This window comes from Lissotriton vulgaris, chromosome 6, assembly GCF_964263255.1.
Source record: "Lissotriton vulgaris chromosome 6, aLisVul1.2, whole genome shotgun sequence".
Lineage (NCBI taxonomy): Eukaryota > Metazoa > Chordata > Amphibia > Caudata > Salamandridae > Lissotriton > Lissotriton vulgaris.
This window is the reverse complement of record NC_141694.1, coordinates 72,200,354-72,217,891: the sequence shown is the minus strand read 5'-3', so window position 1 is coordinate 72,217,891 and position 17,538 is coordinate 72,200,354. Positions and strand designations below refer to the sequence as shown.

At 49.9% G+C, this 17,538-nt stretch overlaps 1 protein-coding gene across 1 annotated transcript in view; it reads left to right on the top strand.

Annotated features, from left to right (window-relative positions):
• LOC147706808 (calpain-1 catalytic subunit-like) overlaps nucleotides 1–17,538 on the top strand; it is a 601,296-nt gene that overhangs the window by 238,372 nt on the left and 345,386 nt on the right. Inside the window, exon 9 of the mRNA XM_086925586.1 lies at nucleotides 13,675–13,835. Coding sequence (XP_086781712.1) covers nucleotides 13,675–13,835 — 161 coding nt within the window. The remainder of the gene's footprint in view (nucleotides 1–13,674; nucleotides 13,836–17,538) is intronic.

Genomic DNA, 17,538 nt, shown 5'->3' with positions numbered 1-17,538 from the left:
GAAAGTGATCACTATCCTCTGGAACTTTACATCAACACGAATATGGTTAGTGACACCATCAGGGCCGGCTCTAGGCTCATGGTGGCCCTGTGCAGGGAGCGTAGGTGGGGGCCCCGGAAGAGGGGGTCCGGACCCTCACGGACATCGATTCGCCAAAACGTTATGGGTGACAAAAGCGACATGTCACTCCCTTTCACACCCAGTGACATCACAGGTGTGTCTAACCTTGGACTTTCGACGGCCTCTTATTTACTGCTTGAGGTGTTATGGAAAGAGCAAGAAATGGAGACAACAGAAAAGTAAACAAAGCTCCATGGGCCCTCTTTAGTTTCTGTTCTCTCTGTCAGTCAGTCTCTCTCTCTCTGTCAGTCTCTGTCAGTCAATCTCTCTCTCAGTCAGTCTCTCTCTCTGTCAGTCTCTCTCTCTGTCAGTCTATCTCTCTCTGACAGTCTCTCTCTCAGCCAGTAAGTCTCCCAGTCTCTCTCTCTCTCTCTCTTAGTCTCTCTCTCTCTGTCAGCCAGTCTCGCTCTCTCCCAGTCAGTCTCTCTCTCTCCTAGTCAGTCAGTCTCTCTCAGTCAGTCATTCTCTCTCTACCTCAGTCAGTCTCTCTCTCTCTCTCCCTGTCAGTCCCCCTCTCAATCAGACTCTCTCTCTCTCTGTCAGTCTCTCTCAGTCAGTCAGTCTCTCTCAGTCAGTCAGTCTCTCTCGCAGTCAATCAGTCTATTTCTCTCAGTCAGTCAGTCTCTGCCTCTCTCTCTGTCTCTCTCTCTGTCAGTCAGTATCTCTCTACCTCAGTCAGTCTCTCTCTCTGCCAGTCAGTCTCACTCTCAATCAGTCTCTCTCTCTCTGTTAGTCAGTCAGTCACTCTCTTAGTCAGCCAATCTTGCTCTCTCTCTCTGTCAGTTTCCTAGCCAGTCAGTCTCTCAGTCAGTCAGTATTCAGTCTGAGTCAGTCAGTCAGTCAGTCTCTCTCTCTCTCAACTCTCTCTCTCTCTCCATTCTCTCTCTCAACTCTGTCCACTCCATCTCCACTGTCTCTCCACTCTCTCTCCACTGTCTCTCTCTCCACTTTCTCTCTCTCTACTCTCTCTCCACTCTCTCTCCACTATCTCCCTCCACTGTCTCCCTCCACTCTCTCTACTCTCTCTCCACTCTCCCCCCACTCTCTCCCCACTCTCTCTCTCCACTCTCTCCACCCTCTCTCCCTTCACACTCTCTCTCTACTTTCTCTCCACTCTCTCTTTCTCTCCGCTCTCTCTCTCCCTCTCTCTCTCCACTCTCTCACTCCACTCTCTCACTCTCTCTCTCACTCTCTGTCTCACTCTCTTTCCACCCTCTATCTACTCTCTCCACCCTCTTTCTACTCTCTCTCCACTCCCTCTCCACTCTCTCTCCACTCTCTCCACACTCTCTCTCTGCACTGTCTCCTCCACTGTCTCCCTCCACTGTCTCCCTCCACTCTCTCCCTCCACTCTCCCTCCACTCTCTATGCACTCTCTCTCCTCTCTCTCTTCTCTCTCTCTCTCCACTCTCTCTCTCTTCTATCTGTCTCTCCACTGTCTCCTCCACTGTCTCCCTCCACTCTCTCTCCACTCTCTCTCCACTCTCTCTCCACTCTCTATCTCCTCTCTCTCTCTCCACTCTCCACTCTCCACTCTCTCTCTCCACTGTCTCTCTCTCCACTTTCTCTCTCTCTCTCCACTGTCTAGCTCCACTCCCTCCACTCTCTCTCTCTCTCTCTCTCTCACTCTCTCTCTCTCCACTCTCTCTCTTCACTGTCTTTCTCACCACTTTCTCTCTCTCTCTCCACTCTCTATCCACTGTCTAGCTCCACTTTCTCTCGACTCTCTCTCCACTCTTTCTCCACTCTCTCTCTCTACTCTCTCTCCACTCTCTCTCTCCACTCTCTCTCCCTCCACTCTCTCTCCCTCCACTCTCTCTCCCTCCACTCTCGCTCTCTACTCTCTCTCCACTCTCTCTCCACTCTCTCTCCACTGTCTTTCTCTCCACTCTCTCTCCACTCTCTCTCCACTGTCTCCCTCCACTCTCTCTCTCTCCACTCTCTTGCTCACTCTCTCCACTGTCTCCATGCTCTCTCCACTCTCTCTCTCTCCACTGTCTAGCTCCACTCTCTCTCCACTCTATCTCTCTACTCTCTCTCCACTCTCTCTCTCTATTCTCTCTCCACGCTCTCTCTCCACTCTCTCTCTCCACTCTCTCTCTCCACTCTCTCTCTACTCTCTCTCCACTGTCTTTCTCCCCACTCTCTCTACTCTCTCTCCACTGACTCTCTCTCGCTACTCTCTCGCTACTCTCTCTCTCCACTCTCTCTATACTCTCTCTCCACTGCCTCACTCCACTCGTTCTCCACTCTCTCTCCACTCTCTCTCTCCACCCTCTCTCTCCACCCTCACTCTCTCTCCACTCTCTCTCTCTACTCTCGCTCTCTACTCTCGCTCTCTACTCTCGCTCTCCACTCTCTCTCTCCACTCTCTCTCTCTCCACTCTCTCCCACTCTCTCTCACAAAGTAGTGTGCGTTCCATGGGCATCCGCAGAAATGTTTCCGGGGGGGGCACATTTTTAACTTCATCTCCATCCCCCTTGCACCCTTCTCCCCTCTGCCTTGCAGCACCCTTCTCGCCCTCACCCTTCTCCCCCTCCCCCTTGCACCCTTCTCCACCTCCGCCCTGCACCCTTTTCTACCTTGCACCATTCTCCCCTCTGCCTTGCACCCTTCTCCCCTCTGCCTTGCACCCTTCTCCTCTCTGCCTTGCACCCTTCTCCCCTCTGCCTAGCACCCTTCTCCCCTCTGCCTTGCAGCACCCTTCTCGCCCTCCCCCTTGCACCCTTCTCCCCTCTGCCTTGCAGCACCCTTCTCGCCCTCACCCTTCTCCCCCTCCCCCTTGCACCCTTCTCCACCTCCGCCCTGCACCCTTTTCTACCTTGCACCATTCTCCCCTCTGCCTTGCACCCTTCTCCCCTCTGCCTTGCACCCTTCTCCTCTCGGCCTTGCACCCTTCTCCCCTCTGCCTAGCACCCTTCTCCCCTCTGCCTTGCAGCACCCTTCTCGCCCTCCCCCTTGCACCCTTCTCCCCCTCCCCCTTGCACCCTTCTCCACCTCCGCCTTGCACCCTTTTCTACCTTGCACCATTCTCCCCTCTGCCTTGCACCCTTCTCCCCTCTGCCTTGCACCCTTCTCCTCTCTGCCTTGCACCCTTCTCCCCTCTGCCTTGCACCCTTCTCCCCTCTGCCTTGCACCCTTCTCCCCTCTGCCTTGCACCCTTCTCCTCTCTGCCTTGCACACTTCTCCCCTCTGCCTTGCACCCTTCTCCCCTCTGCCTTGCACCCTTCTCCTCTCTGCCTTGCAGCCTTCTCTACCGTGCACCCTTCTCCTCTCTGCCTTGCACCCTTCTCCTCTCTTCCTTGCACCCTTCTCACCTCCCCGTGGCACCCTTCTCCTCTCCACCTTGCACCCTTCTCCCCTCCGCCTTGCACCCTTCTCCCCCTCCCCGTTGCACCATTCTCCCCTCTTCCTTGCACCCTTCTCCTCTCCACCTTGCACCCTTCTCCTCTCTGCCTTGCACCCTTCTCCCCTCTGCCTTGCACCCTTCTCCCCTCCGCCTTGCGCCCTTCTCCTCTCTGCCTTGCGCCCTTCTCCTCTCTGCCTTGCGCCCTTCTTCCCTCTGCCTTGCACCCTTCTCCTCTCTGCCTTGCACCCTTCTCCCCTCTGCCTTGCACCCTTCTCCTCTCTGCCTTGCACCCTTCTCCCCTCTGCCTTGCACCCTTCTCCCCTCCGCCTTGCACCCTTCTCCCCCTCCCCGTTGCACCATTCTCCCCTCTTCCTTGCACCCGTCTCCCCTCTGCCTTGCACCCTTCTCCTCTCTGCCTTGCACCCTTCTCCCCTCTGCCTTGCACCTTCTCCCCTCTGCCTTGCACCCTTCTCCTCTCTGCCTTGCACCCTTCTCCCCTCTGCCTTGCACCCTTCTCTACCGTGCACCCTTTCTACTCTCTGCCTTGCACCCTTCTCCCCTCTGCCTTGCACCCTTCTCCCCTCCGCCTTGCTCCCTTCTCTACTTTGCACCCTTCTCTACCTTGCACCCTTCTCTACCTTGCACCCTTCTCTACCTTGCACCCTTCTCCTCTCTGCCTTCCACCTTTCTCCCCTCTGCCTTGCACCCTTCTCCTCTCTGCCTTGCACCATTCTCCCCTCTTCCTTGCACCCGTCTCCCCTCTGCCTTGCAGCACCCTTCTCGCCCTCCCCCTTGCACCCTTCTCCCCCTCCCCCTTGCACCCTTCTCCACCTCCGCCTTGCACCCTTTTCTACCTTGCACCATTCTCCCCTCTGCCTTGCACCCTTCTCCCCTCTGCCTTGCACCCTTCTCCTCTCTGCCTTGCACCCTTCTCCCCTCTGCCTTGCACCCTTCTCCCCTCTGCCTTGCACCCTTCTCCCCTCTGCCTTGCACCCTTCTCCTCTCTGCCTTGCACACTTCTCCCCTCTGCCTTGCACCCTTCTCCCCTCTGCCTTGCACCCTTCTCCTCTCTGCCTTGCAGCCTTCTCTACCGTGCACCCTTCTCCTCTCTGCCTTGCACCCTTCTCCTCTCTTCCTTGCACCCTTCTCACCTCCCCGTGGCACCCTTCTCCTCTCCACCTTGCACCCTTCTCCCCTCCGCCTTGCACCCTTCTCCCCCTCCCCGTTGCACCATTCTCCCCTCTTCCTTGCACCCTTCTCCTCTCCACCTTGCACCCTTCTCCTCTCTGCCTTGCACCCTTCTCCCCTCTGCCTTGCACCCTTCTCCCCTCCGCCTTGCGCCCTTCTCCTCTCTGCCTTGCGCCCTTCTCCTCTCTGCCTTGCGCCCTTCTTCCCTCTGCCTTGCACCCTTCTCCTCTCTGCCTTGCACCCTTCTCCCCTCTGCCTTGCACCCTTCTCCTCTCTGCCTTGCACCCTTCTCCCCTCTGCCTTGCACCCTTCTCCCCTCCGCCTTGCACCCTTCTCCCCCTCCCCGTTGCACCATTCTCCCCTCTTCCTTGCACCCGTCTCCCCTCTGCCTTGCACCCTTCTCCTCTCTGCCTTGCACCCTTCTCCCCTCTGCCTTGCACCTTCTCCCCTCTGCCTTGCACCCTTCTCCTCTCTGCCTTGCACCCTTCTCCCCTCTGCCTTGCACCCTTCTCCCCTCCGCCTTGCACCCTTCTCCTCTCTGTCTTGCATCCTACTCCCCTCTGCCTTGCACCTTTCTCTTCTCTGCCTTGCACCCTTCTCCTCTCTGCCTTGCAACCTTCTACCCTCTGCCTTGCAACCTTCTCCCCTCTGCCTTGCACCCTTCTCTACCGTGCACCCTTTCTACTCTCTGCCTTGCACCCTTCTCCCCTCTGCCTTGCACCCTTCTCCCCTCCGCCTTGCTCCCTTCTCTACTTTGCACCCTTCTCTACCTTGCACCCTTCTCTACCTTGCACCCTTCTCCTCTCTGCCTTCCACCTTTCTCCCCTCTGCCTTGCACCCTTCTCCTCTCTGCCTTGCACCCTTCTCCCCTCTGCCTTGCACCCTTCTCCTCTCTGCCTTGCACCCTTCTCCCCTCTGCCTTGCAACCTTCTCCCCTCTGCCTTGCACCCTTCTCTACCGTGCACCCTTTCTACTCTCTGCCTTGCACCCTTCTCCCCTCTGCCTTGCACCCTTCTCTACTTTGCACCCTTCTCTACCTTGCACCCTTCTCTACCTTGCACCCTTCTCCTCTCTGCCTTCCACCTTTCTCCCCTCTGCCTTGCACCCTTCTCCTCTCTGCCGTGCACCCTTCTCCTCTCTGCCTTGCGCCCTTCTCCTCTCTGCCTTCCGCCCTTCTCCCCTCTGCCTTGCACCCTTCTCCCCTCTGCCTTGCACCCTTCTCCCCCTCCGCCTGGACTCCAAAACGTAAGCTGATCACTTTCTTCAAACAAAATAATTTTGACCTAATAGACAAGTGTTGGACAGGCCACATGAAGGGCCGCTCTCCCCCGGCCCGACCAGGCCCGAGCCCGGTCACGCAAGTACCACACACCACCATTGCACGTCCTCCGTCCCCTCAGGGACCCCTGCCCCCGAGCACGTTAACCTCGTGGATCCGATTCACTGCCGGCCCGCGCGCCCAGCCCGGGCCGCCATCTTGGACACTTCACCACGAGGCCGCCTGGCCCCCGATCGACCTCAACCCTGGGCCTAGCCCGGCCTCAGACATTCCGGCACCACCCTCCACCCAGGAGGTGAGCGGGCTACTTGGCAAGTCAATGGGAGGAAGAGGTGCCGATGGCTCTCCCCCGCCAAGTGCCGCTCGCCCATCGCCTCCCCGAGCGCTGGCTCCACCCCCCTGCTGGGTGTCTGGACTCCCTCATCCCGGACCTCCCGACCTCCAAGTGCGAGGGTCCGGACATCAAAGCACACCAGCCCTATAACTGGGGCAGCTCCAGAGCAGGAAGGCAGTTGTATCTTGGAGTCGAGAGACGTAAAGAGGAACTCATCCTGGACGGACTACTGGCGCTGCCGTAGCTCTGTCCTGTGCACCATCGTCCTGCCTGTTGGCGCTGCCACAGCCGTCGTAACCTTCATCCTTCATCGTCGTCGGGATCTGCTGGCGTGGCCGCGGACCGTTGTAACCGTCATCTTTCACCGGGACCTGCAGGCTCCGCCGCGGACCGTTGTCCTTCCTTCATCCATCTCGGGACCTGCTTGGCTCCTCCACGGCCCGATCATCCAGAACGCCGAGCTCGAGGATTGAGAGCTATTTTTGTACTCATTGGTAACTAAGACTGTCCCGCTACCCCTTTCCTCAACCAAAGACTAGAACCGAGGGGACCCCTGAGTCCAGACCTCCTTGTATCATACCAACGTAACCTAAGAATTGCATATAAAGTCTCGTTAACCTTCAATCTTGTGTGGTGTCCGTCTGTGGGGGGGAAGTTACTTGTCTGTACAGTCGTTGGAGACGGCTCTCCCTGGAGACCTCTCCCCGTAATCTCGGCCGACCCTCCCGGTCCGTCTAACATTGGTGGCCAGCGGCGCGATCCGAATCACCGCATAACGTACAGAGAGTAGCTCACCCCACAACGAACCACAATGACAACTAAAGAGAGCGGATCAACTGAGAAGTTCGTCGTCGGGATCTGCTGGCGTGGCCGCGGACCGTTGTAACCGTCATCTTTCACCGGGACCTGCAGGCTCCGCCGCGGACCGTTGTCCTTCCTTCATCCATCTCGGGACCTGCTTGGCTCCTCCACGGCCCGATCATCCAGAACGCCGAGCTCGAGGATTGAGAGCTATTTTTGTACTCATTGGTAACTAAGACTGTCCCGCTACCCCTTTCCTCAACCAAAGACTAGAACCGAGGGGACCCCTGAGTCCAGACCTCCTTGTATCATACCAACGTAACCTAAGAATTGCATATAAAGTCTCGTTAACCTTCAATCTTGTGTGGTGTCCGTCTGTGGGGGGGAAGTTACTTGTCTGTACAGTCGTTGGAGACGGCTCTCCCTGGAGACCTCTCCCCGTAATCTCGGCCGACCCTCCCGGTCCGTCTAACAACAAGCTTTTTATTTTTAGTAAATGCATGGCAGGTGCTCTACTATCAGTTTGCAGTTTCCATCCAGCATCCATATGTACTCTGGCCATACTAGGAAAGTGCCACCATCCCAAGCCAAGGATACACACTAAATACTAAGAACTACCAACAATATATCGCCCAAACAAGGGTGGGCAGAGAGCACATCACCCTCACATGCATTCATGTTTTAATGAGGCTGCTTTTCTCTCACAATAAAATTAATGTTTGTACAAATGCCATTTTGACACCTCTATGTGCTGTACATAACGATTGTCACTGTAACTCAGCTTACCGAACTCAGAGGGAAGGTTGACTTGGTACACCGAGAGAATAACAAATGACTCGGAGGACTTAAACAGATGTCAGGGTGAGCGTGAAACGGACTACGATAAAGAAAGCAATTAAAATTGTATTTTGTTTAAAAGAACCATGACTTGTCGGAAAACAGTTTCTATTATGTATAAAAGTTCCTAAAAATGTCAGAGTGATTACAAACTATATTACACAGGCACGTATGTTGGAGAAAGGACCTACTTGCAGGCCCGTTATCCCATTCCACCGAGACCTCTGTTTCACCTTTCAACAATAAAAATACACTTACTCACTGTCTCGTTCCTTGTCCCAAACTTGGTGGCTGAGGAAGTGCTTCTGCATCTGGAGCGTTCTTTCTAATAATTATAATTCACCATGGGCCAACCTGTGCACAATCACATAGCAGAACACTGCATCTTCGCCACATGCCAGCATGCCAGCTCTCCACATTTACCGAGGCCCACTCAAGAGGGGTGTGCAAATCGCTTTCACTTTCGCAATGTTAGACATGCGTAGTCGAGCTGGCTGAAATCACCCAGAAAAGGTGAGCATGCTTTTAAAATGCTGATGTGGAAACACAGAGCCAGCTTCAGCATTGTAATTGTGTCTTTAGATAACTTGTAGGGGGTGGCAGGGAAGCAGTTTTTTAAGGGTGCCACAATCACATTAAGAGGTCCCCAGCCCATGCAGCCCCCCAAACCCTGAACCACCCCCCCCCCCACCCCTCACCCCTCACAGCCCTGGCCTCCTCCCTTCTCAAAGGAGTAGTGCCCTGAGGAGAATGCACTATCTCAGGGCCCCCACCCCCTCCTCTTTCCGGGCCTGGCTCGTGGCTTTGACTGAAGAGAAACATTGGAAGTTGATACTTTGTTTCTCTTCAGTCAAAGGTCAGCAGTGCGAGGAGAGGAGCAGGCTGCAGGCAGCAGCAGCTGCTTTAGAGAGAGAGACACAGCTCTCTACCGGGGAGCTCAGCTGAGGGGCCCCCTTCATCGACTGGAGACGTGGCGGCCCCTGGGGTTTGGCGGCCCTGTGCAGGTGCACAGTTTGCACATGCCTAGGGCCGGCCCTGACACCATCACAACATCAACTGAGAATACCCATGTAAGCATGTGTGAGGACGTCCACACAAACAACAACAGACGTGCAGTAAGATGGCCACGTGTTTTGGCGGATGGTAAGGCCTTAGCGTTGGTGTACTCTCTTTTTGAGCAAACGTTTGCACATATAGTTGACCATGCCTTCTTACCTGAACACTTTGATCATTTCGTTGATCTGCACAAAGTCTTCTTTTCAGAACTAAAAACGTATCTATCAAAAATGCCGAGAAAGAAGCAACAAAACATAAGAGTGGCCAATCACGGAAAGTTATGGTATGACCACTCGTGCAGGATTGCTAAAAGAAACTTATTGCTTGCCATTAAAAATAAGGCAAAAGAAGAAGTTGAACTTGCAAGGGTGGAATACAAACGTATACTAAAAACATCCAAAAAACTATGGGAGGAATCAATTTGGGCTGAAATGCTAGCTGCTGCAAAAATTAATGATAACGTTGGCTTCTGGAGGCTGATGGCTAATGGGGGGCATGCTGGGAGAGCTGTGAAAGATGTATTCCTGGATGAGATGACCTGGGTAACTCACTTTACAAATCTCTATAAACAATACGATGGTGACAGTAAAGGGAGCCTATGGTCCCCCCCCCCCTATTGAACCCCTCAACTTTACATTGGATGAGACAGTAAGGGCGATCAACGAACTTAAAAACACCAAAGCCCCTGGCCCGGATAAAATACCGGGGGATCTTTACAAACACGAAGTTGACGTCTGGGCCCCTTATGTGAACCGCCTGTTTAATGTCTTATCCTCAAACTGCAATTTTCCAGATAGTTGGCGTGCAGCGGAGGTTGTGTTAATATTTAAAAAGGGGGACAGACTGATACCCTCTAACTACAGACCTATTAGTCTGATGGACACGCTCCAAAAATTATATGCTAAACACTTGCTATTCAGGATCAACGACTGGCTGGAAGATTCGAACATAATTTCCAAATTCCAAGCTGGTTTTAGGAGTAAGACCAGCACTATAGACCAAATTTTTCGATTTTGTTGTTTGATTTGGAAATATGTGCACATTAAAAAAGGTCACCTGTATGTAGCCTTCGTTGACCTGAGGGCTGCATTCGATCTTGTCCCACGCAGTCTACTTTGGAAAACTTTAAGAGAAACAGGTCTACCGGGATGCCTCCTAGCCCAAATAGTCGAGCTGCATGCTGACAACTTTGCAAACATCAGGTGGGGCCCTAATGGCGAGTTGACACGCAATATTCCTATTGAACGCGGGGTTCGCCAGGGATGTGTCCTGGCCCCTACCTTGTTCTCTCTGTTTATTAATGATGTCCCCGAATATTTGAATGCTTGTGTTAATGATTCGCCGCAGCTCAATGGTGAAAGGGTGCCTGCGTTGCTCTTCGCAGACGACACAATACTTATATCTCAAACAAAAAAGGGCCTCCAGGCACTCCTTAATTCCTTCAGCTGCTATTGTCAGACAAAGGGCTTGGAAATCAATGCTGATAAAACAAAATGTATGTCACTAAATCCCAGTATGCCAGATAGAGGGCTCCTGACCTTGAATAGCCAAAAATTAGGCACTGTGGAAAACTTTTCCTATTTGGGTGTTGTACTCGATTCCAAACTAAGTTGGAAAGCCCAAATCGAGAAAAGTAAGATATCACATGCCCAAAATGTCAAACCAATTTTATGCAAAATGAATACTAGCACAAGCAAAAGTGTAACCCCGGTTTTAGAACTTTTTAAATTTAAAATACAATCTGCTGTGCTATATGGAGCAGAGATATGGGGCCCATGGGCAAAGAATAGTTTTCAAAATCTGGACAATAAATTAATGCGTGCTTCTGTAAGGGTTCCTAATAGTACATCTCTTTTACCTCTCCAACTTGACCTGAACTTTAGGAGAACAGACCACCTAGCTATCCTAAGACCATTAATATTCTGGGTTAGGCTTTGGACCACCCCGGAGCTGATAGAATACAGAAATGGTCTGCATGAACTGATGACTCTTGATTCTTTTAATAACATCCAATGGCTAGTGCATATTAAAAAATGGTTTACACTCCTGGGCTTATATTCAATGTGGGAGACTCCCGACAAAATGTCCACCTCTTCCAAACTAATAGTTAAGCGAGCCTTTTGGACCCACATGAGTGGAAAATTAGTGGATGGAAGTAGTGTTGGTTCCGCAGTCCAGGTTTTTCTGTCATTTAAGGATGAGTTCCGTTTTGAATCATTCCTGGACGAGATAGAGCCACCCATTGCAAAAACCCTTTACTTAAAGTTCAGATACGGGATACTTATGCTGAATTACAATACCGAAAGATGGGCACAAAAAAGACTGGGAGAATCGAATGTTAAAACGGGGTGTTGCCCTATGTGTTCCAATGTCTGTTCTGAGAATGAGGTTCACATGTTTTTTGTTTGTAGCGCATACATGAATGCTAGAAAGAAATGGCTAAAACCAATGTGTAACCTCTTGGGAACTAGGTCCTGCTCAATAGCCTATAGGATCATGAAAAGTAATTCAACCCAGTACATTGTATTTAGCATAAGTAAATTCCTATATTCTGCTTACATAACCCGCAAGAAACAAGGACAGGTACTTTGAGTTTGAAAGGTGTATATGTTTACATAACTCTTATTTTTTTAATATTTTTATATATTTTTAAAATTGAAATGAAATATATTGCGTGTTTTTTAAAAAAATGAATTGTAAAAGCTATTCTTTCTCCATGTACCATTTTCTTAATTGCTGCCATGCTTACTGCTTGATTTTCTATGTATGTATGTGACTTTTATGGCCAAATTGGCCGAAATAAAGTAATAAATAAATAAATAAAAAATATAATGTTCTAAATTTTACATAAGAAGAAGATGTTATATTTTATATTATATACATAATATCTAATCTCATTAGTGAGTTGTGAGAATGTTTTATCTTATAATTTAGTGTACTCCCCATTTCTTCCCTTAACAGAATTTGGTCTCTTCCACTACCAAGCATCCCTTCCCTCACCTTCCCCACAGGGGACGTTCATTTGTCACTGACAGTTACAACCTTTCTGTCAGTTGAGCTTGTGAGGTGACACTGGAGGTTGTGTGACTATTGCTGAAAAAAAATAGTTAAATCTACTGAGTGATCTTTCCTTCTTTTGAACTGATCTCTATGCATATAAGGCACTTTCTTGAGGAGCATTCAGTATGTCAAGCAACCATGCTAGAGTTTCATGCCTATTACTCAGCCTTTGCAAGAGCTCGGAGGATCACCCCATTCCAATGAGAAGTCACGGGTCACTGTATTGCGTGAAGAGTGGTGATGGGGCTAGACACGCACACAGATAATCTTGCCTTTGTGAAATGCGTACTGTTTAGCTGAGTGGTGATCTACTTTTCATGGAACAGGGATTTGGGCAAGGTGATGCCACTGCAGACATACAACAAACACTCCATAGCTTGAGACCAAGGGACATCACTATAACCCAGGAACTCTGTAGTAAATGCTAATTTACCGACTCTTAGGAGGATGAAAAGTGTCCTTGTCCCACACACTTCTGGTAATATGCTTGCAGAAAGTGTACCCTTTCACACTGATGGGAAATAGAAGTTGAGCATCACTCATGTTGATGGGTGCTGTATAAAAGGATCTTCACAGGAAGTAAGCGTTAACAGCAGTGAGGGATTTATTCCAGCTGGAGTGAGTCCTTGGAGTCCTAGTATGGGTGATTACATTGTCCCATGAGTAGATGCAAAACTTAAGGGGGCACTTCACTTCACAGTTGTCTAGGGGTGTGGCTGTCATTTGTGCAGTCGGTGCAGTACCACCAGCGCCCCATTGTGTAAGGTTCCATCTTCACCCCAGTTATGGCTGTTGTTTATTGTCCACTCGTAGGCAACATGCCCCATTTTCTTTGCTTGCACTAGACCCTAAGCGAGAGAGACTGCATGAAGCATGAAACTTGAGACCGGAATAGTTGATTTGTTTCCACTGCCAGAACATGGGTAGTCTTCTGTGCATTTTATGTTTTGCCTTTTTGCTGGATTGTTTTAAAACTCGTCTCTTGCATAAAAATCAAGCACATCCAGGGGGCTTGCGACTACGGATGCATTGATACAATAGGGTCCTTATGCATTGGTGCAGAATGATTCTTGCATCACAGCGGTGAGCCGGTTGTAATAATGTATTGAATCCTTATACATTGGTTCATGGATTGTTCTTGCACCAGAGCAGGAGCTGGGCATGATGATCATGGGGCCATGTAACATTAGTAGAGCAAGAGGTCTTGCAATGTAGAAGTGGGCTGGTCGCAAGATTCCGTGCTGTCCATTCCAACTCGATTTGATTGAACCAGGTCTGAAAACAATTTAACTTGTTTCTTAATTATATTGTGGTTCCTCAATTAGTATCACTGGATTCCACAGATGAACTTTCATGAAGGACACAGAGCACTATATGCCTTTAACCCGCACTTTACCATTATGCTGATGTTTGCAGTCTAAAGGATTATTTTTCTAGCTTTCCTATGTTTGTGCTTGTTGCTCATTTACCATTTATTAACACATACAAAAACTTGTATTTTACTCTCTCACTGTAATAATTCAGTGGTTGATATGATTTAGTTGAAATATATCACCTTATCCCAAAAGCTACTCATCTCACCTTCACCTGAAGTTTGTATCACAACCTCTCTATCTCTCTCTGTGCCCCCATCACTTTGTACCCCTTAGGATGTCCTTCAAGGACTTCCTGCAACAGTTTACCATACTTGAGATCTGCAATTTGACTCCAGATGCTCTTACCAAGAAAGACGTCAGCAAGTGGCACACCACGATGTTTGATGGCACCTGGCGTCGAGGTAGCTCGGCTGGTGGAAACAGAAAAAACCCTGGTAAGTGAGACAACACATACGGTGCAAATGCAATAGACAGGATCAAACTTCTGTAGAGGCTATACCACACTGTTTCTGTCCCAAAGCTAGTTTTGGAAGGAGTCTTCCATAGTACAATGACATATGTCTAACCTTAACCTATCCTTTAAAGTCGTCTCACACATTCCTTTGTGCATTTGCATATTCTGGGTCAAACTCTGGTCTATCAGAACTAGTTTTAGGTCTGTCTTGACAGTGCAGCTGCCTGCAAAACATATTGTAACCAAATGTTTAAAATAGGCACTGTGTGGGCTGTGGCTCCATCCAGAGGTTTAGCTTCTCACTTCATGCTATTGGCTATTTGGTGTATCATTCCACTCCACAGGAAGTGCTTTCATCGTAATGTATGAAAAATTATTTTTGACCTGGAAATTGCACTCAATCATCACACTGTTTCCCACATTGAAGTCTCCAACTCCTATTTGCATTCTATACAGAAAGCCATTATATTTTGCTACTTTTTACTATCACTTGGAAAACCAACAGTGCAGGCTTTAGTGTTATAAATAACATTTGTTTGTCAATGCATGTAAACAGCATTCGTGAATGCAAGTGTTCACATGCGTTGGCACAATAAAGCAAGATATATTGGCTTTGCAAATGCTTGTTGTAAAGGTTTTATACAAGCATTGTGAGGCTACAGTAATAGCAAATTGTGTGCTATGCAAATGTCCAGTAAAAATAATAGCAATTTGTGTGCTAAGTCGCTATGGAATGTGATGCATGGCACCTCCTGGTCAAGGCTGACATAAGATGGCTCTGTCCTGTATCTAGGATGGGGAATGCCGTTTGTCATAATCTAGATTTCCTTTAAAAATCATAGCTGGCTTTGGTCATGGATTGTTAGAAACCGGGTACTACATACTCTACCAGGAGCCCACCATGTAGCAGTAAAAAGAAATAAATAGCTTTAGTTCTGAATATGAAACAATATTCAGAGCAGTCTTGTTAAAATCAGAAAAGGCTGTCATTTGGGAATCGGTTGGTATTCAAATCTGAATTTTACAAGTTAACAACAATCTCAGAATATGAAATAAAAGCCGATTTGGGGGCCGATTAGGATTGCGGTGAATCCGCATCCTCCGGGCCGGCGGAAGCCACCGCCGGCCCGGAGGATGCGGATTCACCGCTGCGGTGATAGGAAAGACCCCCGCCAGATTAGGATGGCAGGGGGGTCATCCGCGGAGGTGAAGACCGCGGCGGAAAAGCTCCAATATGGTGGCGGTGTCTATCGGACACCGCCAGCCATATTAGGATGCATGCAGAAACATGCTTTTCCACAGCGGGTTTTCCCGCCGTGGAAAAGCATGTGGTCTTTGCCGTTTGGGGGCCGATGTAAAACATGCATATTTAACTTGCGGCGGGTGCTGCTTCAAGCAGCACCGGCCGCAAGGTTAAATATACAGGATGTGACTGCTAGGATGGCGGTCACATCCTAATTCGCACGGTGGGACCGCCGCTGCCCCTGCGGACGGTCCCTCCACCTCGGGAGTGGAGGACGGGCGCTGGTCCGTCCGCCATCCTATTAGGCCCCTTTGTTTGAAGGATGATCTCTATTCCAGTGCATTGGGAGTGTGAATATCCCTATTGTTCGAAATCCTCAGTGCAAATCACGTGTTGTAAGGTATCCTGTCGGTGAAAAAGGCATGACAACTCAGAATGCCACAGTAACGTCCCAGATAGGCGCGACTGGCCCACGTAACCAAGGTGGGGCGGTGAGGGGGGATGGAGATGAGGGGAGGTCGACAGACGACAGAATTGGATTTTTTTATTAATTTATTTAATTTTCCCTATTCCGTCTGTTGACTTCCCCCGCACCCTGCCGCGGTTAGCTGTGCCGACCGTGATTGGTCCGAGATGAGTCTCTTTCAAGAGATTAGGGGAAGGAATAGGGAATTTAAAAGTGAGTCTTCTGTCAGAGTCTGCAGGCCATCACACCGAAGGACTTCCAAAAAGTAGCTCAACCACTGTAGCCTCACTGAAGGTTTACCATCTGGACAGTGAGACTGTGTTCCATACTGCTGGATTGCTCTGATGATACGAAAGAAGATTGATCTCTTGTAAGCCTCTTTTGGCTATCATTTTTCTTACTCTAATGCTTTACATGTAACATACCCAGTTTAAAGAGGGACATTGCTGCCTACTCCTTTTTGCTCCTTTTTGTTTGCGCCTGGGAAATGTTTTTTTCATTAAATGCTCTGTCATGAATGCTCCTTATTGTTGGAAGGTGGATTGCAGGGGCAGCCGGCACAGCTCGTGGGTAAGGGTGCAGGCGCCGGCGGGTGTGATGGGTCGGTCTGCTTTTAAAAAATAAAAATAAAACATACCTTTCTGCCGCTGGGTCATGCCTCTTCTCTCCTGCTCGCCCGTGTCTGGATCCAGGTCGGAACAGGACGCAGGCAGCCAGGCTCCCACTCCTAAGCCAATCACAGTCGTGCAATGCAGCGTTGTCATTGGTCTGAGCGCTGTGACAAAGCAGCCTGGAGAACAGGGATGTGCGCACAACTGTTTTGGGCGGCCCGAGAGGGGCGACCAAACTGTCACTGCGCACATGAGTGTACTACCACTCCTCCCTGCAACTCTGCCCGCCCCCTCACGCAGTGTCGAAGCAGAAGGAAGTGTGTGAAGCATTTAAGAACACCAATACATTGAATGAGTAAGACACAACAAACACAAAAAATCCACCACCAATTTATAAAAATTGGAAATATTTTTATTGTTAAAATTACACCCACACGACGAAAATCCAATAGGGATATGGAGTTTTAAAGAATAAACCCTTTCTAGTGCTTAAAAACATATAGTGCCAACTTGAGACATCTGGTCGCGCTTGACTGGGACGGAGGCCGACCTGGATGGAACCCTGGTAGGATACACTAAGCAGGTGTTTACCTTCGCACTTTTCTGGAGAATTTTCTCTCTGTCGAGTGAGGCTCATCTTCAGGTTGGGATCAGAGTCAATAATGGTGGCTTGACTCAGCGTGAGCACTTGGTGAAATTTGGTAGCCTTGAGCTCTGGAGGTTTCAGCAGGACGAACGTGACATCCAGGCAGGGTCACGGTTCGACATTGGCGGCCTGACTCACGCAGACCGGTCGGTCACCTTGTTGAGCTTATTCCAAAAGTTGCTCCAAACTTCTGGGTTCAAAGTGTCCAAAACACAAATTCAAGGCTCCAGAAGCTCTGAGATGGTCATTTGAAGTTTAGGACTACAACTACCACAATGCACCTGGACACATCCAGGCTGGGGACATCTTGGGGGAGATGGTGCAGGTGAGCTCTGTTAACTTGTTGCTTTCAGGAAGTCCACTGTTTAATCCTTTTGGAAGCAAGGCAAAGTCCCCAGGGCTGTAGTTCCCAGTGCACAGCAGGGGCAGCCCTTCAGAGTGCAATCCTTTTGGATGCAGAACAGGGTTCCAGCAGGGCAGTTTTTCTTCTCCTTGTAGCTTCAGGCAGCAGATATGAGCTGCTGCACAGCTCACACATATTTTATTCAGTGTTCTGGGGTGACAAACAGGGGGCTACCCTGACCAATGGGGTACAGGTTGCTGCCCAGAAGCATGACAGCTTCCTCCAAAGTGCTGCATATTCATGTCCCACAAAGCACTGCACATTACAATTAAAGATGGAGAATTCCTCTCCTTGGGAGTAAGACCTGGCTGAGT